The sequence below is a fragment of the Macaca thibetana genome, chromosome 14 (genome assembly GCF_024542745.1).
Source record: "Macaca thibetana thibetana isolate TM-01 chromosome 14, ASM2454274v1, whole genome shotgun sequence".
Taxonomy (NCBI): Eukaryota; Metazoa; Chordata; class Mammalia; order Primates; family Cercopithecidae; genus Macaca; species Macaca thibetana.
Window position 1 is genome coordinate 65,894,606 of NC_065591.1, and position 21,273 is coordinate 65,915,878.

The following is a 21,273-nucleotide window of genomic DNA, read 5'->3' on the forward strand; positions in this document are numbered from 1 at the left end:
GAGTCTTAAGGATTATACAAGTTAAACTAGGTTAACTGGCTTTCTCAGTAACTGGCACATGGTAGACACTTAATAAGTAGTTCCTGTTATGACACTGTTACATTATTATAGTTAGGAACTTTATTCAGGGCAGTCTGTGGGCCAGTAGCCTCAGTATCTCCTGGAAGCTTGTTAGAGAACTGTGTCCCCATCTCAGACCTATTGAATCAGAACTCAGCTGCATTTTAACAAGTGCATCAGTGTCTGAAAATGTCTGATTTAGTTGATGAAATATTTCAGGGTAATTCATGAGCTCCCTAGTAGAGGAGAGAAGTTCCTTATGTGTGGTTTGATTTCTGTCACTGGAACCCTTTGCGGGTGCCTTTGCTGGGCTATGTGCCCTCTTGTCCACAAGAGGGCAGCATGATTACCTGTGTGGTTTTCAGGGGCACCCAGGTTCATCAGGGGAAAGTCATAATGGTTACCAAATTTTGAGTGTCATCTAATTCACTTGACATACATCTCATTTAATCTTCACAGCAACTCTATGAGGTAGGTGCTGTTACATTCCTTTTACAGGTAGGCAGACAGGTCCAAATTCCTACAGCTTGGAAGTGACTGTCAGAATTCAAAGCTGGCTTGCTTCCACATCATGCTGCTCCTGGATGCTACAAGGGACCCTGGGCAGAAGTCATTTTGGCCCAGATACCTGACTTAAAAGAGCAGGAGGAGGATGACCGTGGAGATGAACCCTCTACACTTGATGGAGGAGGCTGAGAATGAATGAAACGCTCGTGAGCTTTGTGGTTGGTTGTGTTTTAGGCCCTTTCATCTCCATTCATCCTTTGCATCCTTGTGAAGTACAGGCATTATCCCCAATTTAAAGGCAAGAAAGCAAAAGCTCAAAGATGAAATGGCTTGCCCACAGCCACGGCCCGAGTAGCAGCATCTTTGTCTTCTGATTCCAAGTCTACTGAGCATTCCATCACACCCCAGTAGAGAAGGGACCATTCATGTATTCACTTAACATGGCTTTAATGAGCACCTACTATGTGTTGGCCATAACAGTGTCCTTGCAGAGCCTAGAGATCAGCATGTATGAACTCAGGAAGGGAATAAAGAAGGATACCCCAGGATCCTTGAATGAAGGATTGCCACAAAGAAGGAGCATGTTTGGGACAAACCAAAGTCCCTCTGTCACACAGACACTAGTGAATGTCCAAGGGAAACTCCTTCCCAAAAAAGGAGGATAGGCACATTTTGGAGGCAGACATAGATCTGATGGGGGAGAGACAGAATCTTGAGACTGGGAGGACTCAAGACAAAGGCATGAGGGGAATGGGGCATGACTTTGTAGCCCCACGCTCTTAACATACTGTTAGGAGCATTTGCTTATTAAGCAAACCCAAACACCCAATATGTGCCAGGCATCCAATGGACTTTGTAGACAGAGGTAAATAATGAGATTCTTAAAATGAACTCATTGTCTAGAAAGACAGTGATAGAAATAGTGACCATGTTGTAAGAAGGCTGGGGGTGGGCAGTAACTAAACCTATTTGGAAACAGGCCAGGAATGGTTTCACAAGAGGTAGCATGTTTTTTTAGACAGAGTCTCCTCCATCGCCTAGGCTGGAATACAGTGGTATGATCTTGGCTCACTGCAACCTCTGCCTCCCAGGTTCAAGCAATTCTCCTGCCTCAGCCTCCCAAATAGTTGGGGTTTCAGGTGCCTGCCACCACACCCAGCTAATTTTTGTATTTTTAGTAGAGATGGAGTTTTGCCATGTTGGTCAGGCTAGTCTCAAACTCCTGACCTCAAGTGATCTGCCCACCTCGGCCTCCCAAAGCGCTGGGATTACAGGTGTGAGCCACCAAACCCAGCCAAGAGGCAGCATTTGAGTTGAGCCTTGAAGTATCACAAAGTGGAGGTGGAGGAGGAAGGGCAAGACATTCCAGGTAGAAGGAACAGCACAGACAAGCACTGGAGACTTGAAAGTCAGCCTAGGAAGAAGACTGTGGCTGGAGTATGGGCCGAGACAGGAGAGGAGGTAGGAGGCAGGGCATAAAGGCCTTAAGTGTCAAGAATAAGGAGTTTCCAGAAGTTATTAAACAGGGATGTGACAAGGTCAGGTCTTTTTTATAAAGGAAAGTCACCCTGGTAGCCTGCGTAGATGGATTGGTGGGTGCCAGACACGAGGCCAAGAGGTCAGTAAAGAGGCAGTTTTAATCGGGCAAGGAAAAGACAGAGGTATACTTAACTAGGACAGTGGCCACCGGGCTGAGAGAACAGGATAGTCTCAATATTTTGGAGGTGGAATGAACAAGAAAGAAACTAGTTAGATTTCAAAAGTGAGGGGCCAAGAACCCTTAAGTTGGATGCAGGGGCCTGTCATGCAAAGTGGGGGTTGGAAGTGAAAGGTCAAGGTTTTACCAAGGGAAAAGCAAGAGGAGAGCTTACACTAGCAGCAGAGAAAGCTAAAGGCAGTCACACTTCTCCCTGCGGTCACTGTTTTGTTTGCAATCTTGGAGCCAACGCTGCTGCTCCAGCTGGCCACCCCACCAGCAGCCAGAATCAACACATTCTCAGTCTGGGGCCAGGGCTCAGAAAGTTATGTCAACTCAAGAGGCTCCCTCATTCCTCGAGCTGGCTTCCTCTCCCAGCAGTTTGCTAGAAAACTCCAGCCCACAGCCAGGCAAAACCTTGGAACCCAAGACTAGCGGAGAGGCTGGCCTCTTCCAGGTGCAGGCAGTAGGTGGCTGAGGAGTGAACAGTGTCGAGGGAGAAAGTTTCTTCCTGATTAGTGACAATGATGCCATTCCATAATGACTTAAGCATGACTAATCAAACAAGCTTAGAATAACTGACATGATACCGTCTGTATCATTATAAAGCACATTTATAACCTTTGAGACCTCCAAACTCCTCTGGAGTGGGGAGGGCAGACAAATCAGCAGTGCCTCCTACAGATGAGGAATTCGAGGCTCTGACAAGGAAAGTGATTTGTCCAGGGTCACACGGTAGCACAATCTGGACTAGAACTCAGGCCACCTGACTTCCAGACCAGTCAGTGCCTTTTTAGTCTCACACCATAGCAAAAGGAGAGGAGGGGTGGGGCAGGGGCGTGGAGGACTAGGGCCTGATGGTGAGAGAAATGCTCCAAGCTCAGTTCAGCCTCCTACTAGCTGGGTGACCTCTGGCACATCACTTCCTTCAGAATTTCAGGTTCTGCATTCCAAAATGGGGTGACAATCCTTAATTCACTAGGTGTTATGAGGGTAAATGAGACTAAGTATCCAAGTATAGTAAAAGCTGCTGCCTACAGTAGATAAGGTGAAAAACAGTAGATGCCATGGCACTAAGAAGATAAGGGAATCCCCAAAGGGCGGGGAGACCAAGGCACAGCCATTCTACTACTCCTGCTGGGTGGGGCTGCTCAGGCAGAATTAGTGGAAGCCAGTGTGCCCCTGGGGCCTGAGAGCGGCCCACGATGCACCCTCCTCTGGCCTGGGGACGTCCTTCTCAAAAAATTTTTGGCCAGGAGCAGTGGCTCACGCCTGTAATCCCAGCACTTTGGGAGGCCAAGGTGGGCAGATCACAAGGCCTGGCCAACATGGTGAAACCCTGTCTTTACTAAAAAAACAAAAATTAGCCAGGTATGGTGGCAGGCACTTATAATCCCAGCTACTCAGGAGGCTGAGGCAGGAGAATCGCTTAAACCCAGGAGGCGGAGGTTGCAGTGAGCCAAGATCACGTCACTGCATTCCAGCCTGGGTGACAAGAGCAAGAATCCATCTCAAAAAGAGAAAAAACTTTTAACCAGGATTTTTTTTTAAATAGTAAACCAGAGCTAACACAGTATTTCTCATTTTAGCCATGTGGAAATGAACAGTCCAGTGGCATCAATGACATTCACAAGGCTGTGGACCACACCACTATCTATACCCCAACTTTTTCATCATCCCCAGCAAGAACTCTGTACCCATTAAGCAGTGACTCCCGCCTGCATACCCAGCCTCTATTCTGCTTTTGGTCTCTGAATTTGCCTATTTTAGGTAGCTCACAGGTGGAATCCTACAATATTTATTTTGTGTCTGGCTTATTTCATTTAGCATAATGCTTTCAAGTCCATCCATGTTGTAATGTGTATCAAAATTCTGTTCCACTTTATGGCTGAATATTTTAGTACATGCATATTCCATATTTTGTTTAGCCATTCTCTTGATGGACACCTGGGTCTGCTTCCACCTTCTGACGATTGTGAATAAAGCTGCTATGACCATGGGTGTACAGCTATCATTCCATTCTTTCAGATACATACCTGGGAGTGGAATGACTCGGTTAGATGACAGTTCTGTGTTTATCTTTCTGAGAAATCACCAGTCCGTTTTCCACAGTGGCTGCACCATTTCACATTCCCACTAGCAACGCATGAGAGTTCCAGTTTCTCCACATCCGTAGTGACACTTATTTTCTGTTTTTTAATTGTAGCCATCCTAGGAAGTGTGAAGTGGTTCCTTATTTGCATTTCAAGACCGCAAATATGGAGGGAGAAGGAGGGCTTTAGGGTCAGAAATGTGGGCTGATGCTGGCTGGCCCAGGGACTTGGGGCTTGCCCTACCTGTCCCATCCCAAAAGCATAAGAGACAGAGGGACCCAGGGAGCTGGACAGGGAGGGAGGGTCTCTCTAGCCCCAGGCCCTGGAGGGTTCACAAGGCTTAGCAGCTCACACAGTGGCAGCAGGATAAAACCATTCCTTCAGGTTGAGCCTGCTGATAATTCCTGTTCCCTTTTTTGTTGCCAGAGAGTAAAAAATAGAGATTCTAGGACCCCAGAATCTGGAGAGAATTGTGAGAGTTTCTCACCATTTTTACAAGAAAATTGTGTATTTTTACAAGAAAATTACATGTACAATTTTTAAAAGAAGATTTAATGTAATTTTTTATTTGGTAAATGGAAAAGCAATCTGTTTTCCCAAAACAGATTACAGATCATAAAGTTAGACAAAATCTCTTCTCCTAGAGTGATATATCTGAATTTGTAAGACTAAAGAAAGTTTTAGGTTTATCAAAAGAGCATAAATGGTTTTATTAGGTTGGTGCAAAAGTAATTGTGTTTCTTTACCATTAAAAGTAATGGCAAAAATCGCAGTTACTTTTGCATCAACCTAAATAACAGTTGGACAAATGTTAATCTAAGGACCTGTGAGTTAGGGTGATAAGCCTTCCCACCTCCATACGCACATATGGACCTCCTTATCCTTCAATATCCAAATCAAAAGTCACATGACCCCATCACATGAAAGACATAATCATGTCTCTCACAACTTTGATAATGACACAGGATTCTTCTCTGCTACTTGCCAACCGGGGACCTCCATGGCCAGCAATGCCTCCTGCCCAGGCCTCACATGGCCACAGACCTGCCTCTGGAGGTACCATGCCCACTGACCCACCTGTGCTATAGCTTGTACCCACATTCAGGGGTTCTTGAGCTCTTTCCCCATGTCCAAGAAGAACGAGGATATGCTGACAATTTGAAGAGTGAGGATGGGCAGAGAAGAATTTTATTGAGTGATAGAAAAGCTCTCAGTGGAGAGGGGACAGGAGGGGTGGTCCCCAACCCCTGCAGTCAGATGGTTTCTCTATCTCTCTGTGCCTGGGTCTGGGGCTTTTTATGGACTCAGAATGGGGAGTGTGTGCTGACTGGTTTGTCAGGATGCAAAAAAGGTTAAAGCAAAGACACCACTCACAGTATAAAAAAAAAATTAGGAAAGGGTAGGTATACGTAAAATAGGTGAAAGGTGGGGAGCAATCGGAGGAAAGCGCACTGAATGGGAAAACAGGTTCTCAATCTGGTTCACGGATTTAGCTGGGACTTGTAGCTGGACTTTAAACTGTCTTTGTCTTGAAGGTAGGATTTCACTGGGGACCCCATCCTATCTGCCTAGGCATTTGTCTGCTTCCTGCCGTTATCAATAACATTTTATACGTTCCTCTTTCACTAGTATTTCACTGGGATTGTAACTATTTTCACCATATTTTCACATACGTCAGTATTTTCACTAGTATTTCACTAGTATAGTCATTGTGGGTTCTCTTTTCTGGGAGCTCTTCAAGGTCAGAGACTCAATCAGTCATCCCAGCATCCTCAGCCCCAGCAAAGGTCCTGGCCCAGAGGCAACATCAGGAATGCTTAGCTGAATGAATAAATGACAGGCCACACATGTAGTCTGTGCTTATTTGTCCACTGTGCACCTGTTCCAAGAAGCACCTGTGGCGCATTGGAAAAAGCGTGTGTCTCTGAGCCAGGAAACCTTGCTTCTAGTCTTGAGCTGACACTGACACACAGTGGAATTATGGGCAAGTTGCTTTACTTTTCTAGGGCAGGGGAACTAACTACTGCCCTCCAGCCCCATAAGGTGATAAGCAGGTGAACAGGAGACATGGTGGTCATTATTTTAGAGTTATGCTCCATCTGAAAATGTGGTGGACTTTAAAGGTGGTAGGGATGTCATTATCTATGGGGCTCCATCTGAGCGATGCCCTTGAACCCTGAACCAAAAACACTGTCACCATGCAGGCATCCTGGTGCCTAGAATTCACTCCTAGCACCTTATTCCTTTGAGCTAATCTTTGATTTCACCAGGCTACCCATTTCTAATGCAAATATGCCCCTGTCAAGGACAGGGAAACTCTGTCACTCAAACCTTAGGGAGAATGGGCAGATCAAGCCCTTCATGGGAGGGGTCCTGTGACCAATGAAGTGAATATAAAGAGGGATGTGGCAGAGAGGAAGAAGGGAAAGAGGCAGGCTCTGATTCCGAAGGGGGAGAAAATTGTGGGGGTCCACAGCGGGGAAGAGAGAAAAAGTCCAGAAAGAGGTTAGAAGCAGCTAGGAGAAGTGGGAGACTTCCCCGACAAGCTCCAGATCCTGGTTCTGCCCCTGGCTGTGTGAACTCAGTGATGTCTTTTCTTTAAACCCCACTTTCCTCCTTTGCCAAAAGGGATGATAATTGTTGTGACTATGATACAGGAGAGTGATCCACGGCAAAGAGTAGGCACAAATGTTTGTTTCCTCCCCCTAGCCCTTAGCCGATTTCATAGTTCTACTGAGTACACAGCAATCTGCAGGTCAATGTCCCTCTCTCCCAACCCCAGCCCCTACACACAGGCTCCTTTGCTTCTCCCAGCTTGAGCAGCCAAGGCCCCCAACAAGAGACTCTTTCAGTGGTTCTATGAGAAGGCAGTTTGTGCTGCCGTTGGCGTTACTGGACAAGAGTCCCCGGAATCAACACCCTCTTGCTTTCTCCTCCCAGACAGCTATCTCTACTCCCCTGTTGTATCTGAAAGAGGGACAAGCAGGATGGCCGCTGCACCTTGCATTGCACAGGCACACATTCTTCCTCTTTCCATGTGTTTCTGGGGCTCTAACGTGGACACCCTCAGCATATTCTGGCCACAGGGTCCTGCTCTCGCTCCAAGCTCCCACAATCCTTAGGATGAGCAGCACACAGCTTCCCACTTGATTCTATCCAATTCTCGCTTACATCTGGGCATGGACCAGCTCTGCCTTAAGGGCAGTGAGCAGGCTGTCTTCTTTTCTTGGATTCTCATGAAGCAGCTAGCATGGGCAGGTCACTCAACAAGTGTTCACCATACATTTGCAGAACTGATTCATTCCTATATTCAACAGATATCTACATCTGACAAGAGTTCTTAACTATTAGGCATCAGTGGCACAAGGGATAGACCTTTTCAATACCTGGGAAAATGTTGGAGGTCCCCCTGCTGTAAAATTATTGGCTCCAAAAGATTATTGTCAATGGAAGCACAGAAGTGACAGCAAAATAACATGGAATACAGACAACGGAGGGCTAGTTAAGGTCTTTGGTGACAGACTGACATGGATTTGAATCCTGCCTCTGCTATTTTATACTTGGATGACTTCAGGCAAGTTATACTTTCTCTGCCTCAGTTTCCCTCATCTATAAAATGGGCATAATAGTACTCATCTCATTTTGAGGCTTAAAGGAGACAAATACACCTAAGTTCTCAGCACAGTGCCTGGCCTATCATAAATGATATGGTTACTAATGATAATGATAATAGACTTTAACGTAAAGAATATTATCTGGAATCAGGCTTGCAAGTGATATATAGTGCAGTGCCAGAAACCCAGGTTGGACAAGGCTATTGGAAAACAGCTCACAGAACAGTGCAAGAAAGAAAGAAACAGGCTGGGTGCAGTGGCTCATGCCTGTAATTCTAGCACTTTGGAGGCTGAGGCGGGAGGATCACTTGAACTTGGAGTCTGAGAAAGAAAGAAATAAAATTATAAAAATATCAGTGCCCCAAGCCACAGTTGACCCTGCTTAGAATTAGCTGTCTATCTATCTACTAAGTGGGACCCAAGGCCATGCCACTTTATCAGGACTGGTCAGATTCAGAGGGCATGGAGACTAGTGCAAATATAGAATTAGGCAAATATAACAATTAGTGCAAATATAAGAATTAGGCCTTTCCACTCTAGGAGCAACGTGGTTTTGAAAGGCGTCTGGTGGAAAGAACACTGGTAAGGGAGACAGACCAGCCCCAGCTCTACCAGGAAGCCCCAGGAAGCCACTAACCATTCCCACCTCACTTTCCACAGTACCTGCTATGCTCTCCTCCCTGGGGAGGTGAAGTTCAAGTGGAGTGGTAAAGTGTTTTGACAATGAACATGCTGGCCAAAAGTAAAGTGTCACTGTCCCTACAGCATGCCCCCTAGTATACACCCAGCCTGGTCTCTCCTCAGCCTCTAGGGACTCTGCTCATCTTCAAGACTTGCTCAAGTCCCTCCTTCCCATGAAACTTCCAGGGGTGAGGGGAGCCTCTTAATGCAGCCTGTTCATGTCTCCACTCGTGGCCACATGTCTCGTGATGATTTGAGGGTCTGCTCCATTTCTAGGGGCAGGGTCAGCATGTAATTCTCCTTTCCCTCCCTAGTGCCAGCAAGGGCCTGACACTGAGTAGGCACCTTGTCAGTGTGACTCGAATAAACAAATGAGGCTTTCTCAACTACCCCAAATCACAAGGCTCCCCTCCCTCTTGATGGCAGCATTCAGTGGTCATTCATCTCTGCATGCATGCAACATTGTCACATTGTGCTTCGACGACACTGAACTCAGGATGCATTTTGTCTTATCTCCCTACCGGCCCAGCTTCCAGGGCTGCATCCTCTGTATCCCCACAGCACCCGCTGAGCCCAGGGCCTGCCCCTGAGGATTACTCATTAAGCAGTTATTAATTTGCAGCCAGACTTTTCTGAGTCTCAGTCACCTGGTCAAGATGTTTGATAACTGCCCCATCTCAGACATTATTAAAAGCGCAAGATTTGGGGCCAGTCTGTGGTACTCTCAACAAGTGACTTAACTCTATAAATCTGCCTCCTTATCTGTACAATGGGGATAACTGTATTGACCTCATAGGGTTGGAATGAGCATTAAATATTTAACGCATGAAGCTCTTAGAACAGTGCCAATACTCTGATTAGCTCAGACCCATCCTGTAATTCTGAGAAGTCCAGGTTCTGTGATGAAAAGGGAGCAGCCTCCCCTGCAGACGGTCGCTTTCTGTCTCGTCTCAGGCCTGTTCCTCTTGGAACTGGAGGAGGCAGCTTGTGAGTAGTGATAGTAACTTAGTAAGAGGATTTCCAGAATCCTGGTGTGCTCTGCAGAAATCCTGGGAATGTGACAAGATGCACTTCAGACTCTGAGGAAACTGGGTGTTAGAACATCAGAGCCTTTCCCTCGGGGCCACAGAGCTCTGGGAAGCTGAGGTCCTACGGGCTTGCGGGGAAGGGGCAGAGACGGCGAGCATCCAACCACCCAGTCCTTACACTGTGTGGCTTCCTTGTGAGCAATACATGCCCACAGCCCTGTGAAGGATCCTGAGCCAAGTGGCCTGAAATGTTCTCTTGGCACAAGTGCCCAAATATCACAATCACCCATCCATGCAGCCTTAGCCCCTGCTAGGCCTTTTGCTGGGAAACACTTCTCATCACACTCCACTTACAAAAAGTCTATGTCCTCCAGAGCACAACTCAGAGGATGCCTTTCAGAACTGCTGAACGCCTCCTTACGCTGAACCAGACCTTCTTCTGGGGCTACCGAGAGGAATGAGGAGCACAGAGCCTAGAGGGGGCAGCCTGGCAAATACATAAACATTGAAATTCGGTGACCTGAGGGCTGGAATAGAGGCATTTACAAAGTACAGCACAGCCACAAAGCACTTTCACTGCAAGGAAGGCAACTGACCAAAGTTAAACAAATGAACAAAGTCATTTCAATCCAGAGAAGTGTAATGAAGAAAACAAAGTCAGTTCATATGAAAGAAAGTGGCTGGGTGGTGGCATGGTCATGGAAGCTCTGTGAGGTAATATTGAGCCACTGCATTGAGTGGAATGACGAAAAGAGCTCAGCGGTGGAAAGACTGAGGGGATGGCAAATGTCAAGGGCTGAGAAGTGGGAGTGAAGGTGGTGGTGATGGACATGGTGGTGATGGGGACAAGAAAGAATTCCAGTATCTGGAATGTACAGTGGGACAGTGGTGGGAGGTGAGCTGCACTGAGATTACAGCATAAATAAAATGCTGTACAGTCATTCCTCAGCATCCATGGGGAGTTGGTTCCAGGACTTCAAGAGGACACCAAAATCTACAGATGTTCAAGTCTCTTGTATAAAATGGTGTAGTATTTGCATATAACCTGCAACCTGCACACATCCTCCCATATACTTTGTCACCTCTAGATTACTTATAATACCTAACACAATTTAAAAGCTGTGTAAGAAGATGTTATACTGTGTTGTTTAGGGAATACAATACAATCTATTTTTTCTGTACTGAGCATGTACAGAATAAAGTCTGTTATCATCCATGGGTTTTTTTTTTCAAATATTTTCAATCTGAGGTGCAATCCATAGATGGGGAACACATGGATGTGGAGGGCCAACTGTACTGTGCCTTTTTTTCCACTCAGCATTATAATGTAAGAATATTCTCAGTTGGGAAAATGATTTGTAAACATTTTTAATGACTGTATTAAAAAGCCATCATATAAAAAGAAAAGAAAGTTGCTTTCAACTTAAAAAAAGTCCTTATATAATGTACCACTTGTCTGGGATATGCTTCTGGGAGGGGGACACTCCCTACTTGGGCTGCAACAGAAGACGGTAGGGAGAAGGGCTTAAAGTTCTGGGAGTCAGGCTAGCCCCTCCTGCAGGTGTCCTCATTACCACTTCTTGGTCCCTGTGGTTAAGGTTCAAAGTGCCAAAAGACCCACTGATCGAACCTGAGACTGTCGAGATGTCCTGTTCCCAACAGAGAGTATCTGAGCTCCAGAAACTTGCCTTTCAGGCCTCCACTCCCCCCTCCTTTGTACTATGCATCCTACTCTGACTCCCATGGCTGGAGCAGATCAAACGTACATTCTGTGTCCCCTGGTAACGACCTCTCCCTTGCCTCTGATTTGCAAGGCACAGGCAAAGCTGACAAGGCCTTCCTCCAGGAGGCTGCTCTGCTTTCTCCTCTCCTACCCCAGCTTTTGGCTCCTGGCTTCTCTGGAAAGCCACAGGACTCCACCAGCTTCTCTCTGACAACAGTTCAGTCTTCAGGGCTGGAGCTGCAGGGTCTGCGGAATTCCTGTCCATACTCATGTATCCACTTGTTGGCCACTGGGAGAGAACGGGGAAGAAGGAGACGGCAGACTCAGCAGAGCAAACAGCAGCAGTGCTGCAGACTGGTGCGCACTCACAGGGGCATGTGAGTACCCCCTTAAATTCTGCATCCTAGGCAACTCACTTGCCCATCCTAGCCCTGGCCTCACTATGGACTACAAGCTGTTTGTTCCAGCAGATAAATAGCAAAGAGGACATCGTCCTCTGGAAAAATGTGACAGGTCCTGTCTCCTGTAAACTCATTTTCAAATGTTTGGGAACTAAGGTCACTCACCCTTCATTTTAGAAGCCCATGTTCCCCGTGAAGCCATTCCAGAGTACTGAGAGAAAAACGGATGGCATCTCCTGGCAGCCTCCACCTCAGCTCATGAGCCCCCTTCCACTTCTTTTTCTGTATTCAGAGCTAAGTGCTCCTGGACGTATATGTGACATAAACACGTCCATCCGCTTACTGATCTCTTCTTTGTTTTCCCACCTCCTCATGGGGAACACTAAATGCGAGAGGCAATGGCTTGACACATCTTTCCTTGGGGTAGAGTGTGGATGGGACAACATATTCCTCTCTGGAGGTCCTCAGGAATCAAAGCCTATCTGGTCAGGTGAATAAACCTTTACTGACAGTTACTCTGTAACAGGAACCCCTGCCTGTTATGGGCTCCCAATCTGTTGGGGGCACCTCATTCATAATCCGATCTTCTCAATATAATGTGGCACTGTAATGAAGCGTTTAGAATGGGATGGCTGTGCTAGGTCCCACCCATCCCCTGTTTCACTCTACTCTGCACCCCGTACCCCCTTCTCATGCTAGAAAGGCAGGACTTACCCCACTTATCTCCCACCAGGACAGGACAGCCCGCATGAAGTGTGTCACTGTCCCCTTCACCACTCCTATGCAGGTTCCACCAAAACAGTGCTGCATTCTGAAACAAGAGGGCCCAGCCCCAGGGAGGGTCAGCCCAGAACCTCAGTCCTCGGGAAGCACATACTAAGGACAAATGCAGGCATGTCATTGAAGAAGCCTTTCCATGCAGTCTGGGGGCAATGCATGCATAAAATGGCACAAAATGGCATAAGTTGCCATTTACTCATTCACGCATGGGTCACTGACAGAGTCCACTGTGCCCCAGGTCCTGGGGCTGCAGAGACAAATCACGTCCAGTTCTGCTCTCCAGGAGCTCACAAGAAACAGACATAAAACAGACCTGAACAAGACAGCGTGGTGAGTTCTGGGAGAAAGGTGAGCATGTTTGTCATTGGGTCACTGAGGAGAAACACCCAACAAAACCACAAGGTGGAACAAAATATTCCTTACACAGCCAAGCACATCACCAACTCAGAAGCTTTTCCTCCCGTAGGCACTTATGACTAACACCTTCAGGGAGCAGGCAGTATCATAGTCCCCATTTTCCTAGCAAAGAACTGGAGGCCCAGGGCTTTAAATAATGCAGCAAAAGAAGGAGCAAAGTGAGGACACAAGCCCAGGTGTTCTGACGCTAAATCCTGTATGTTTTTCCCCCACACACTGCTTCTTTGCCCTATCTACTTCCTGTAGTCAAATTACTTTAACCTTGGCCCTCAAAGTAGACAAAACCCCAGGTCATGAAGAGCTTTCCAGGATGCGTTGGCAGTCTCTATGTTCCCAAGCCTACAAGAGGCACCAAGTTCCTGAGCATTCAGAGATACCTGGCATTGATTTATCAAATGCTTAGAATGCGTCAGGCACTGTACTACCTGCTTTACAGGAATGATCCCATTTAGTTATCTACATTTCATTCCTAAATTAGGTAAGGGCTGCCAGGGAGTTGGACTGATCTGAAATTTGGAGGAAATGCTCATTCATGAAGCAAACCTCCTATACTCAGTTCTCCTCGGCGCCTACCCTTTCCAAATTCCTATTGCACCATCAGAATGCCTGCTGACATCTCTGTAAACTCCTGGATCAAAGGGCTATGAATTTCCCTCTGCACCCACTGTGTCTCTAGCTCTTAATGTGGACTGAACTAATAATGGAAGGAACTAGCTGCTGTAGAGGATCCAAAGTAAATAAAACAGAGCTCTTATCTTGAGGAGCTGTACTGTGACAGGGAAGACAGACGTGTAATCATCTACTCGCAAGGTAAGTGTAAATAAAATAACAAATAGAGGCACAAGTGACAAGTATGTTTGTGATAGTAAAGAAGACTATTGGATGATCTGTGATTCTGAGAATTGGGGAAGATCTCTTTTTGGCCCTCCTCCCAGGAATGGGCTTGCAAGCACAGAGAGCGTGAAGGTTACGGCGTGAGCGCTGCACTCCCTCAACTCCATCTTCTGGGACCAGGGCCCCACTCACCTTAACCACAGGCACGCTGAGGTTGGCATAGATGAAGGCTGTGGCTCCTCCAGCTTCCACCGAGCTCAGCTACAAGACCAGAGGAAGAAGCCAGAGTTAAAACAGCCACCGACTTCCCTACCCTGTCATATGACGTCATTTCTGCAGAGATTCCTTCCCACGGTCTTCTATTCAACTCTGAGAGAAATACTTGAAAGACAGTGATCCAACTTAGGAGGAATTTCGGGAGCCTACTCAATGGCATTGGTGTTGCCTACAGGGCCACAAGAGGACAATGTTTTGGTATTCCTTCTTTCTTTTCCCTTCCAGTTAACATCCTTATTGAGGGCTACAATAAGTAGATTCAAACTTTTTTGACTGAGACCCTTAGGAAAAAATACATTTTAAATAATGACCTAAGACACACACACACACATACAAACACACACACAAACACACACACACACACAGCCTGAAATATAATTGTCATAAAACATTCTTACTGAGATAACTTCTGATCTTCTCTATTTTATTTTATTTTATTCTAGCGTAGTTCTCTGAAATGCTCATCAGAACCACTAAACTAATCTCACAACCTATAACGGATCATGACTTGTGGCTTGAAAACCAGTTTAGACTATGATTCTTCTTGGAAGCTGGGCATCATAGGAACTACTCATTACACCTTTGGCGTATTCTCCAGATCACTCTGCTCCTCTCCAGGAAACCCAAGCTAAGGAGTTTCATTACTGGTCTGTTCTAGGATTATGGATATGTTTTCTTAATGTGAAGCTTTTCTTCTGGTTGTCACAGAAATATATAATAATTATAAACTTTTTTAAAACAGGAAAATATTTTTAAATAACAATACTTATCATTGTACCATCCAGAAAAAAGTTACAGTTGACTTAGTGATAGTTGACACTTATTGGGCACTGACTATATGCTAGACGTGACACTATGTCCTTACAAATATATTATCTCATTTATTCCTCAAAACAATCCTAGGAGTTACAATTGTTATTATTTTTAACTCTTCTCATTTTACAGATGAAGAAACCAAGTCTCAGAGAGCTTAGGTACCTTATAAAAGGTCACATGACTCTTCCGAGACAGAGCCAGGATTTGAGCTGAGCCAGTGCCGTGTGACTACAAAGCCCCTGCTCATAACCATCATGCTACACCTTTGGAAATTTAGGTCATATCCAAACATTTACTATTATAAACAACACTGCACTGAACAACTTAATGAAAACAAATCACTTTGCATTTTGGATTGTTTTCATAGGAAAGAGTCTTAGCACTAGTATTATGGGGTCAAAAGGATATGCATAAGTTTTATACTTCTTACACATTTTGCTAAATTATTTTTGCAGCAGTTGCATCACACAAAAGTGCCAGTTTTACCTCACGCTGCCTAGCACTATCTACCGGAAGGTTCATGCTCTTTAATCTTATGGCAGTCAGATCCCAGCACATTTACTTGTGTTACAGAGCAAAAGGTATAGGAGGTAGGACGCTGGCCCTTGGTAGATGCAAGTGAACTGACGTGGTGATTTGGAACCTGGAAATGGCAGTGGTGACTATCAGCATTCCTTGGCTCCCCCTGTAGCACACTGGGAAAGCCGACAAGAACAACAATTGGTTCCTTGTGTTTAAGTAACTAACAAATTAGATTATTCTATTCCAGCCCTTGCCAGTAAGGGGCAACCTGGACTTTCTTGCATTCTTTTACCTGTGGTTTTACAATATGGTGGAAAGGAATGACATAGCCAACACACTAAAAAGAAAATCAGATTTTGCATGCAATGAAGCTCATGAGCACAGCATGGGCCATGAGAACAGTGGGGAAGGGAGAGAAATCTTCCCTCTGTATACCTTCTACTGTTTTGTATTGGGGCTGAATTTTTTTTTTTTTTAATAGAGACAGGGTCTCACTCTGTTACCCAGGCTGGACTCAAACTGCTGGGCTCAAGCGATTTTCTTGCCTCAGCCTGCCAAGTAGCTGGGACTACAGGTGCACACACTGCACCCAGCTTGGGACTGATCTTATGTCCAATCTGAGCAGAAAATCACCAACTGGATCTCAACTCAATCCTCTGTACTTCTTAAAGATTATTTCCTCCCTACAATATCAGTCTTAGGTTTCCCACAGACCTTAACATTTGTCTTGAGAAATGTTTGTCTTGAAATTGTCTCAAGAAATCCCAACCTGCAGATAAAAGACAGGCGTAATCTAGCACTTCCCAGGTCCCACGATACTGATTCCCCTTTACGAGACCCTTTCCTTTAATTGCTCTGTAGGATACAATGACAGAAACATATAGTATGGAACTTTCCAGAGTGACATCCCTTCTTACATTATCTCATCAGATCCTCACAACAACACTATGAGGAAGCACAGGGCGAAAAGTGAGCTCAAATAATAGATGTAATCTGTGCTGAGGTCACATAGTAAGTGGCAGAATCAAGATTAGGTCAACTGACTCCAAACCCAAAGTGCATTCCATTCCACTGTGTCTCAAATACTTAAAACCCAAATGCACATTCATGCACATGCATGTGAAAGTGTGTGAGAGTGCGTGTACAAACACAAACACACACACATGCATTTGCCATTTAAAATTACTGGGCTTTTATACCCATGCTACCTTTGCTATAGTAACTGGGGCCCTGTAACCAGGGAACCAGCCATAGGAGATACTGAGGGGATAAAGAACAGAGATATATTGTGCCCTAGATGCCTTATTTATTTGGCAGTAGTTCATTCTTTCACTGTCTGTGACCTCCCATGACAGTTGGAGTGCTAAACCAGAGATGCAACCAGCTGCAGCTCCAATGATCAGAATGAGGCCAGACACCATTGTAAGTGGAAGCCTTCCAGTTCCATAGGAAGTACAGAACTGAACCACATAGAGAAACACATTGACATTGCTGGCATTAAAGACTACACAGAATGCTGGCCTCCAACTGCCCTTTCTTGGCTGTCCTGTGGAGACCAGAAACAGTTCTAATAGAAGAGGAAAAGCTGGGGTGCAGGATGTCTGTTATTCTAATGAGCCTGAAACAAGGACTTCATCCTTGGTTGTTATATAGAGCCCCTTCAGTGAACAGTAAGATATCTCTTCTAATAAGTGATTAATTCTAATAATCTCTTCCAGTGACAGGTGATTGAAATTATGGCTTGCCACAGAGAAGGAAGTAAACCCACATAATCTGAAGGAAAGGGGATAGGTGAGATGATACAGACTGGGGCCGAATCCTGATCAGGCCAGGAATTAGGAGAGAAGTACAATTTATTGTTTTATTTTGAAAGGGGTGTCATGAAGATTTTACTGAAGATTTTACAGAGAGATAAGGAAGATAATTTTCACTAAATATCAGAGGCAGCACTCGCTGAATTTCTCTCAGTGTCTCTATTCTTCCCTCTTGTAAATCTGCTGCCTCATTCCTCATCCCTGTCTCTCCCCACAGCTCCACAACCTCATCTATGGGTTGTTTTTCAACACTCATTAGTCCATGAGACCTCAAGGACACAGACTCTCAGATCCTCCTCCTGTGTTGTTCAAGTTTCTCTATCTCTTTGCCTTCAGTGGAGCTCTACTTCCCATCCTAATCCACTGCCCATACCAAGGTCATATTTAGATTTACACACTGTCAGCTCTTTAAGGGTAGAAACCTTGTCTTGTATTTCTTTACATCTCCTACAGTGCCTATCAAAAATGCTGTCTGAAATTTGCAAAATTCTGGGAGATTTTTGCGCTGAGTACCAGATAAAATCAATATATGAAATTGCTTTGAAAACAATAAAATAAAGTAGAGCTATAGTCAGTCATGAAGTAAGAAGCCCAGAGCAAGACTCACATAGATCATAAATGTTGCAACTCGGTTTCCAGACTTCATTCTGTAGAGGGGGCTGCTTGGTGACTGAGAAAAAAACAGAACATATCATTATTTTACGCACATGGCACCAGTGGGACAGGCAGGATCCCACTATTAATACAAATAGAAGTAAAATGGGGGCATCAAAGATGGGATATAGTTCTGAGCTACACCTACTGGAGTATGTGCCCGCCTTTGCTGGCAGGTACTCAATACAATTTTCTTTTTTTTTACTAATTTATTAGATACTTATATAAAAAAATTGTATACTAATACCAAAGAGAACTACTTGTCAGTAATGAAAGTACTATATAAGGGGTTAATTGCACCTCTGAGTTTTCTGTGAAATATAGCAATTAATACATAAAATATTACAGATAATTATTCTGTAGGAACACCAAATCAGAAGACCAGAGTTCCAATTACTTGCTGAAGAGACATGCTCTTTTCCTTTTGTCATGGAACAGTTTGAGATATGATTTACATTCCATAAAATTCACCCCTTGTAAGCCTACTGTTCAATAAGTTTTAGTAAATTTTAACAGTCATCCAATCATTCCCACAATTGAGGTTTAGAACACAGAACACTTCCATCTGCTGAAAAGTTCCTTCATGCCAATTAGCAGTCAATCCCTGCTCCCACCTCCAACCTCAGGCAACCCACTTATCTGCTTTCTCTCTATAGCATTCCATTGTGCAGATATATCAAAATTTGTTTATCCATTCACCTATTGACAGACATCTGGGCTGTTTCCAATTCTTGGTTATTACAAATAAAGCTACTATAAACTTTTGTGTACAAGTGTTTGTAGAGACATATTTTCTTTTTCTTTTGGGTAAAATACATAGGTGTGAAATGGCTGGATCATAAGTAGGTGAACCTTTAACATTTTAAGAAACTGTCAAACTTTTTTCCAAAGTGTCTGTATAATTTTGCATTCCCACTAGCAGTGTATGAGAGCTTCAGTTCCTCCACATCCTCACCAACACTTGGTATTATCTTATTTTATTGTAGCCATCGTAGGAGAGTGCAGTGCTATCTCATTGTGGTTTTAATTTGCATTTCCCTAATGATGTCGAGCATCTTTCCATATGCTTCTCAGCCATTCATTTATCCTCTTTGGAGAGGTGGCTACTCAAATAACTTTTTGTCCATTAAAAAAATTGAATTATCTTATTATTGAGTTATAAAGGTTCTATAGATATTTTGGATACAAGTTCTTTACCAAATATATGACTTGCAAATATTTTCTCCTAGTTAGTGACTTATCTTTTCCTTTTCTAACGATATTTTTTGAAAAGCGAAGAATTTTAATTTGATAAGGTCCAATTTATCAGTTTTTTTCTTCTTTTATGGATTATACTTTGGTGTCCTATCTAAGAAATCTTTGCCTAACCTGTGGTCACAAAAATTTTCTCTTATGTTTTCTTCTAGAAGTTTTATAGTTTTACATTTACATCTATGATCCATTTTGTGTTAATTTTCATATATGGTGTGAGATAAGGATGTATAGTCATTATTATTTTGCAGATAGATATTAAATTGTTCCAATACCATCTATTGAAAAGATTATATCTTCTTCACTGAATTTCCTTGGCACCTTTGTCAAAATCAATTGATCATAAATGTGTTGGTTTGTTTCTGGACTCTGTTCTGTTCCATTGACCTATGTGTCTCTCCTTACACTGGTACCACACTGCCTTGATTCTTGTAGCTCTATACTAAGTTTTGAGATCAGGTAGTGTGTGTCCTCCAATGTGTTCTTCTTTTTCAAAATTGTTTTGGCTGCTCTAGGTTTTTTGCATTTCCATATACATTTTAGGATCAGCTTATTAATTTCTATAAAAATAACCCTCCTGGAATTTTTATAAAGCTGGGGTTCAATTTATAGATCAATTTTGGGGAGGTCATTTTAATCCTCAAAAATCACTACTGGGTATCTACCCAAAGGAAAAGAAAGTATTATATTAAAGAAAAAACACCTGCCCCCAGATACTTATTGCAGCATTATTCACAACAGCAAAGTAATGGAACCAACCTAAATGTCCATCAATGGTTGATTTAATAAAGAAAGTATGGTATATATACAACATGGAATACTATCCAGCCATAAAAAGAATGAAATCATTTCCTCTGCAGCAACATGGATGGAGCTGGAGGCCATTATCCTAAGTGAACTAACTCAAAAGCAGAAGATAAGATATTGCATGTTCTCACTTATAAGTGGGAGCTAAACAATGGGTACACATGGACATAAAGATGCAGGTAACAGACACTAGAAACTCCAAAATGGGGGAGGGTGAAAGGGGAGTGAGAATTGAAAAATTACGTATCAGGTACAACATTCAATATTTGGGTGATGGGTACACTGGAATTGTAGTCCCCACCATTACACATGTAATACCCATATAACAAGCATGGCTGGGTGCAGTGGCTCACTCCTGTAATGTCAGCACTTTGGGAGACTGAGGTGGGAGGATTGCTTGAGCCCAGGAGTTCAAGACCAGCCTGGGCAACATAGCAGGACCTTGTCTCTACAAAAAAAAAATTTTTTTTAATTAGCCAGGTGTAGTCCTAGAGCTACTTGGGAGGCTGAGATGGGAGGATCACTTAGCCCAGGAGTTCAAGGCTGCAGTGAGCTATGATGGTGCCACTACATTGCAGCCTTGGCAACAGAGCAAGACCCTGCCTATAAAGAAAAAAATAAATACATAAATAAATACGTAAATAAAAAACAAGCATATATACCCCATGAATCTAAAATTAAAAAATATATGTATTTGCTATTATCAGCAAAGATGGCCAGTTGAGATCATGAGGATAGAAGAGTTACTGGAGGAAGGACAATCCTCACCAGGAAGTCCCTGAGTGAAGAAGTCAGATGATTCCATGACAAGCCACATTCTTCCCTCACCAGCAAATTTTAGAAGAGAGATGGTGGCAGACAAGAAAATGAGTCAGCAACAATATGCTTGAAACTAATGCTTTCAGATGTTTCTAGAACAAGAACCTTTGTTCTAAGGTTTCACTTAGTATTCCCTGAGAGCCTACAAGAGCTCTGCCTCAGAGAAATAAATAATGCCCTGGCTTCCTACCCCAGGGGATTGGTCACTGACTCCACCATTACCGTAGCGTGGTCAAAGTGAGGCTCATAGTGCCCTCCGATGCCATAGTTCACCACCTGCAGATACTCTGCATACGGAGGCCGGACATCAAGGCCTGTGAGGGCAGCAATGCGGTGGTTAAGGGTCACCAGCATTGGGTCAACGGTGTCCTTCAGCCAGGCACTAAAACACACCACAGATTGAAGCATCAATGATCTGATGCCTGAAATGACTAAATGATGTCTCTGAATGAGTGAATAAACAAATAAATTATGTTAATT

General features: G+C 44.1%; 1 protein-coding gene across 2 annotated transcripts in view; it reads right to left on the reverse strand.

Moving 5' to 3' along the window:
* Positions 1-11,029: 11,029 nt before the first annotated feature.
* Positions 11,030-21,273, reverse strand: part of P4HA3 (prolyl 4-hydroxylase subunit alpha 3) — a 37,962-nt gene continuing 27,718 nt past the window's right edge. Inside the window, exons 9-13 of one of the 2 annotated variants that reach the window (XM_050756545.1) lie at positions 21,016-21,175; positions 17,870-17,932; positions 14,027-14,095; positions 12,518-12,607; positions 11,030-11,691 (exon numbers count right to left, since the gene is read on the reverse strand). In XM_050756545.1, coding sequence (XP_050612502.1) covers positions 11,371-11,691; positions 12,518-12,607; positions 14,027-14,095; positions 17,870-17,932; positions 21,016-21,175 — 703 coding nt within the window. In that variant the 3' untranslated portion in view covers positions 11,030-11,370. Of the gene's footprint in view, positions 11,692-12,517; positions 12,615-14,026; positions 14,096-17,869; positions 17,933-21,015; positions 21,176-21,273 lie in introns of both variants that reach the window. The other variant, XM_050756546.1, reaches the window with a different exon arrangement.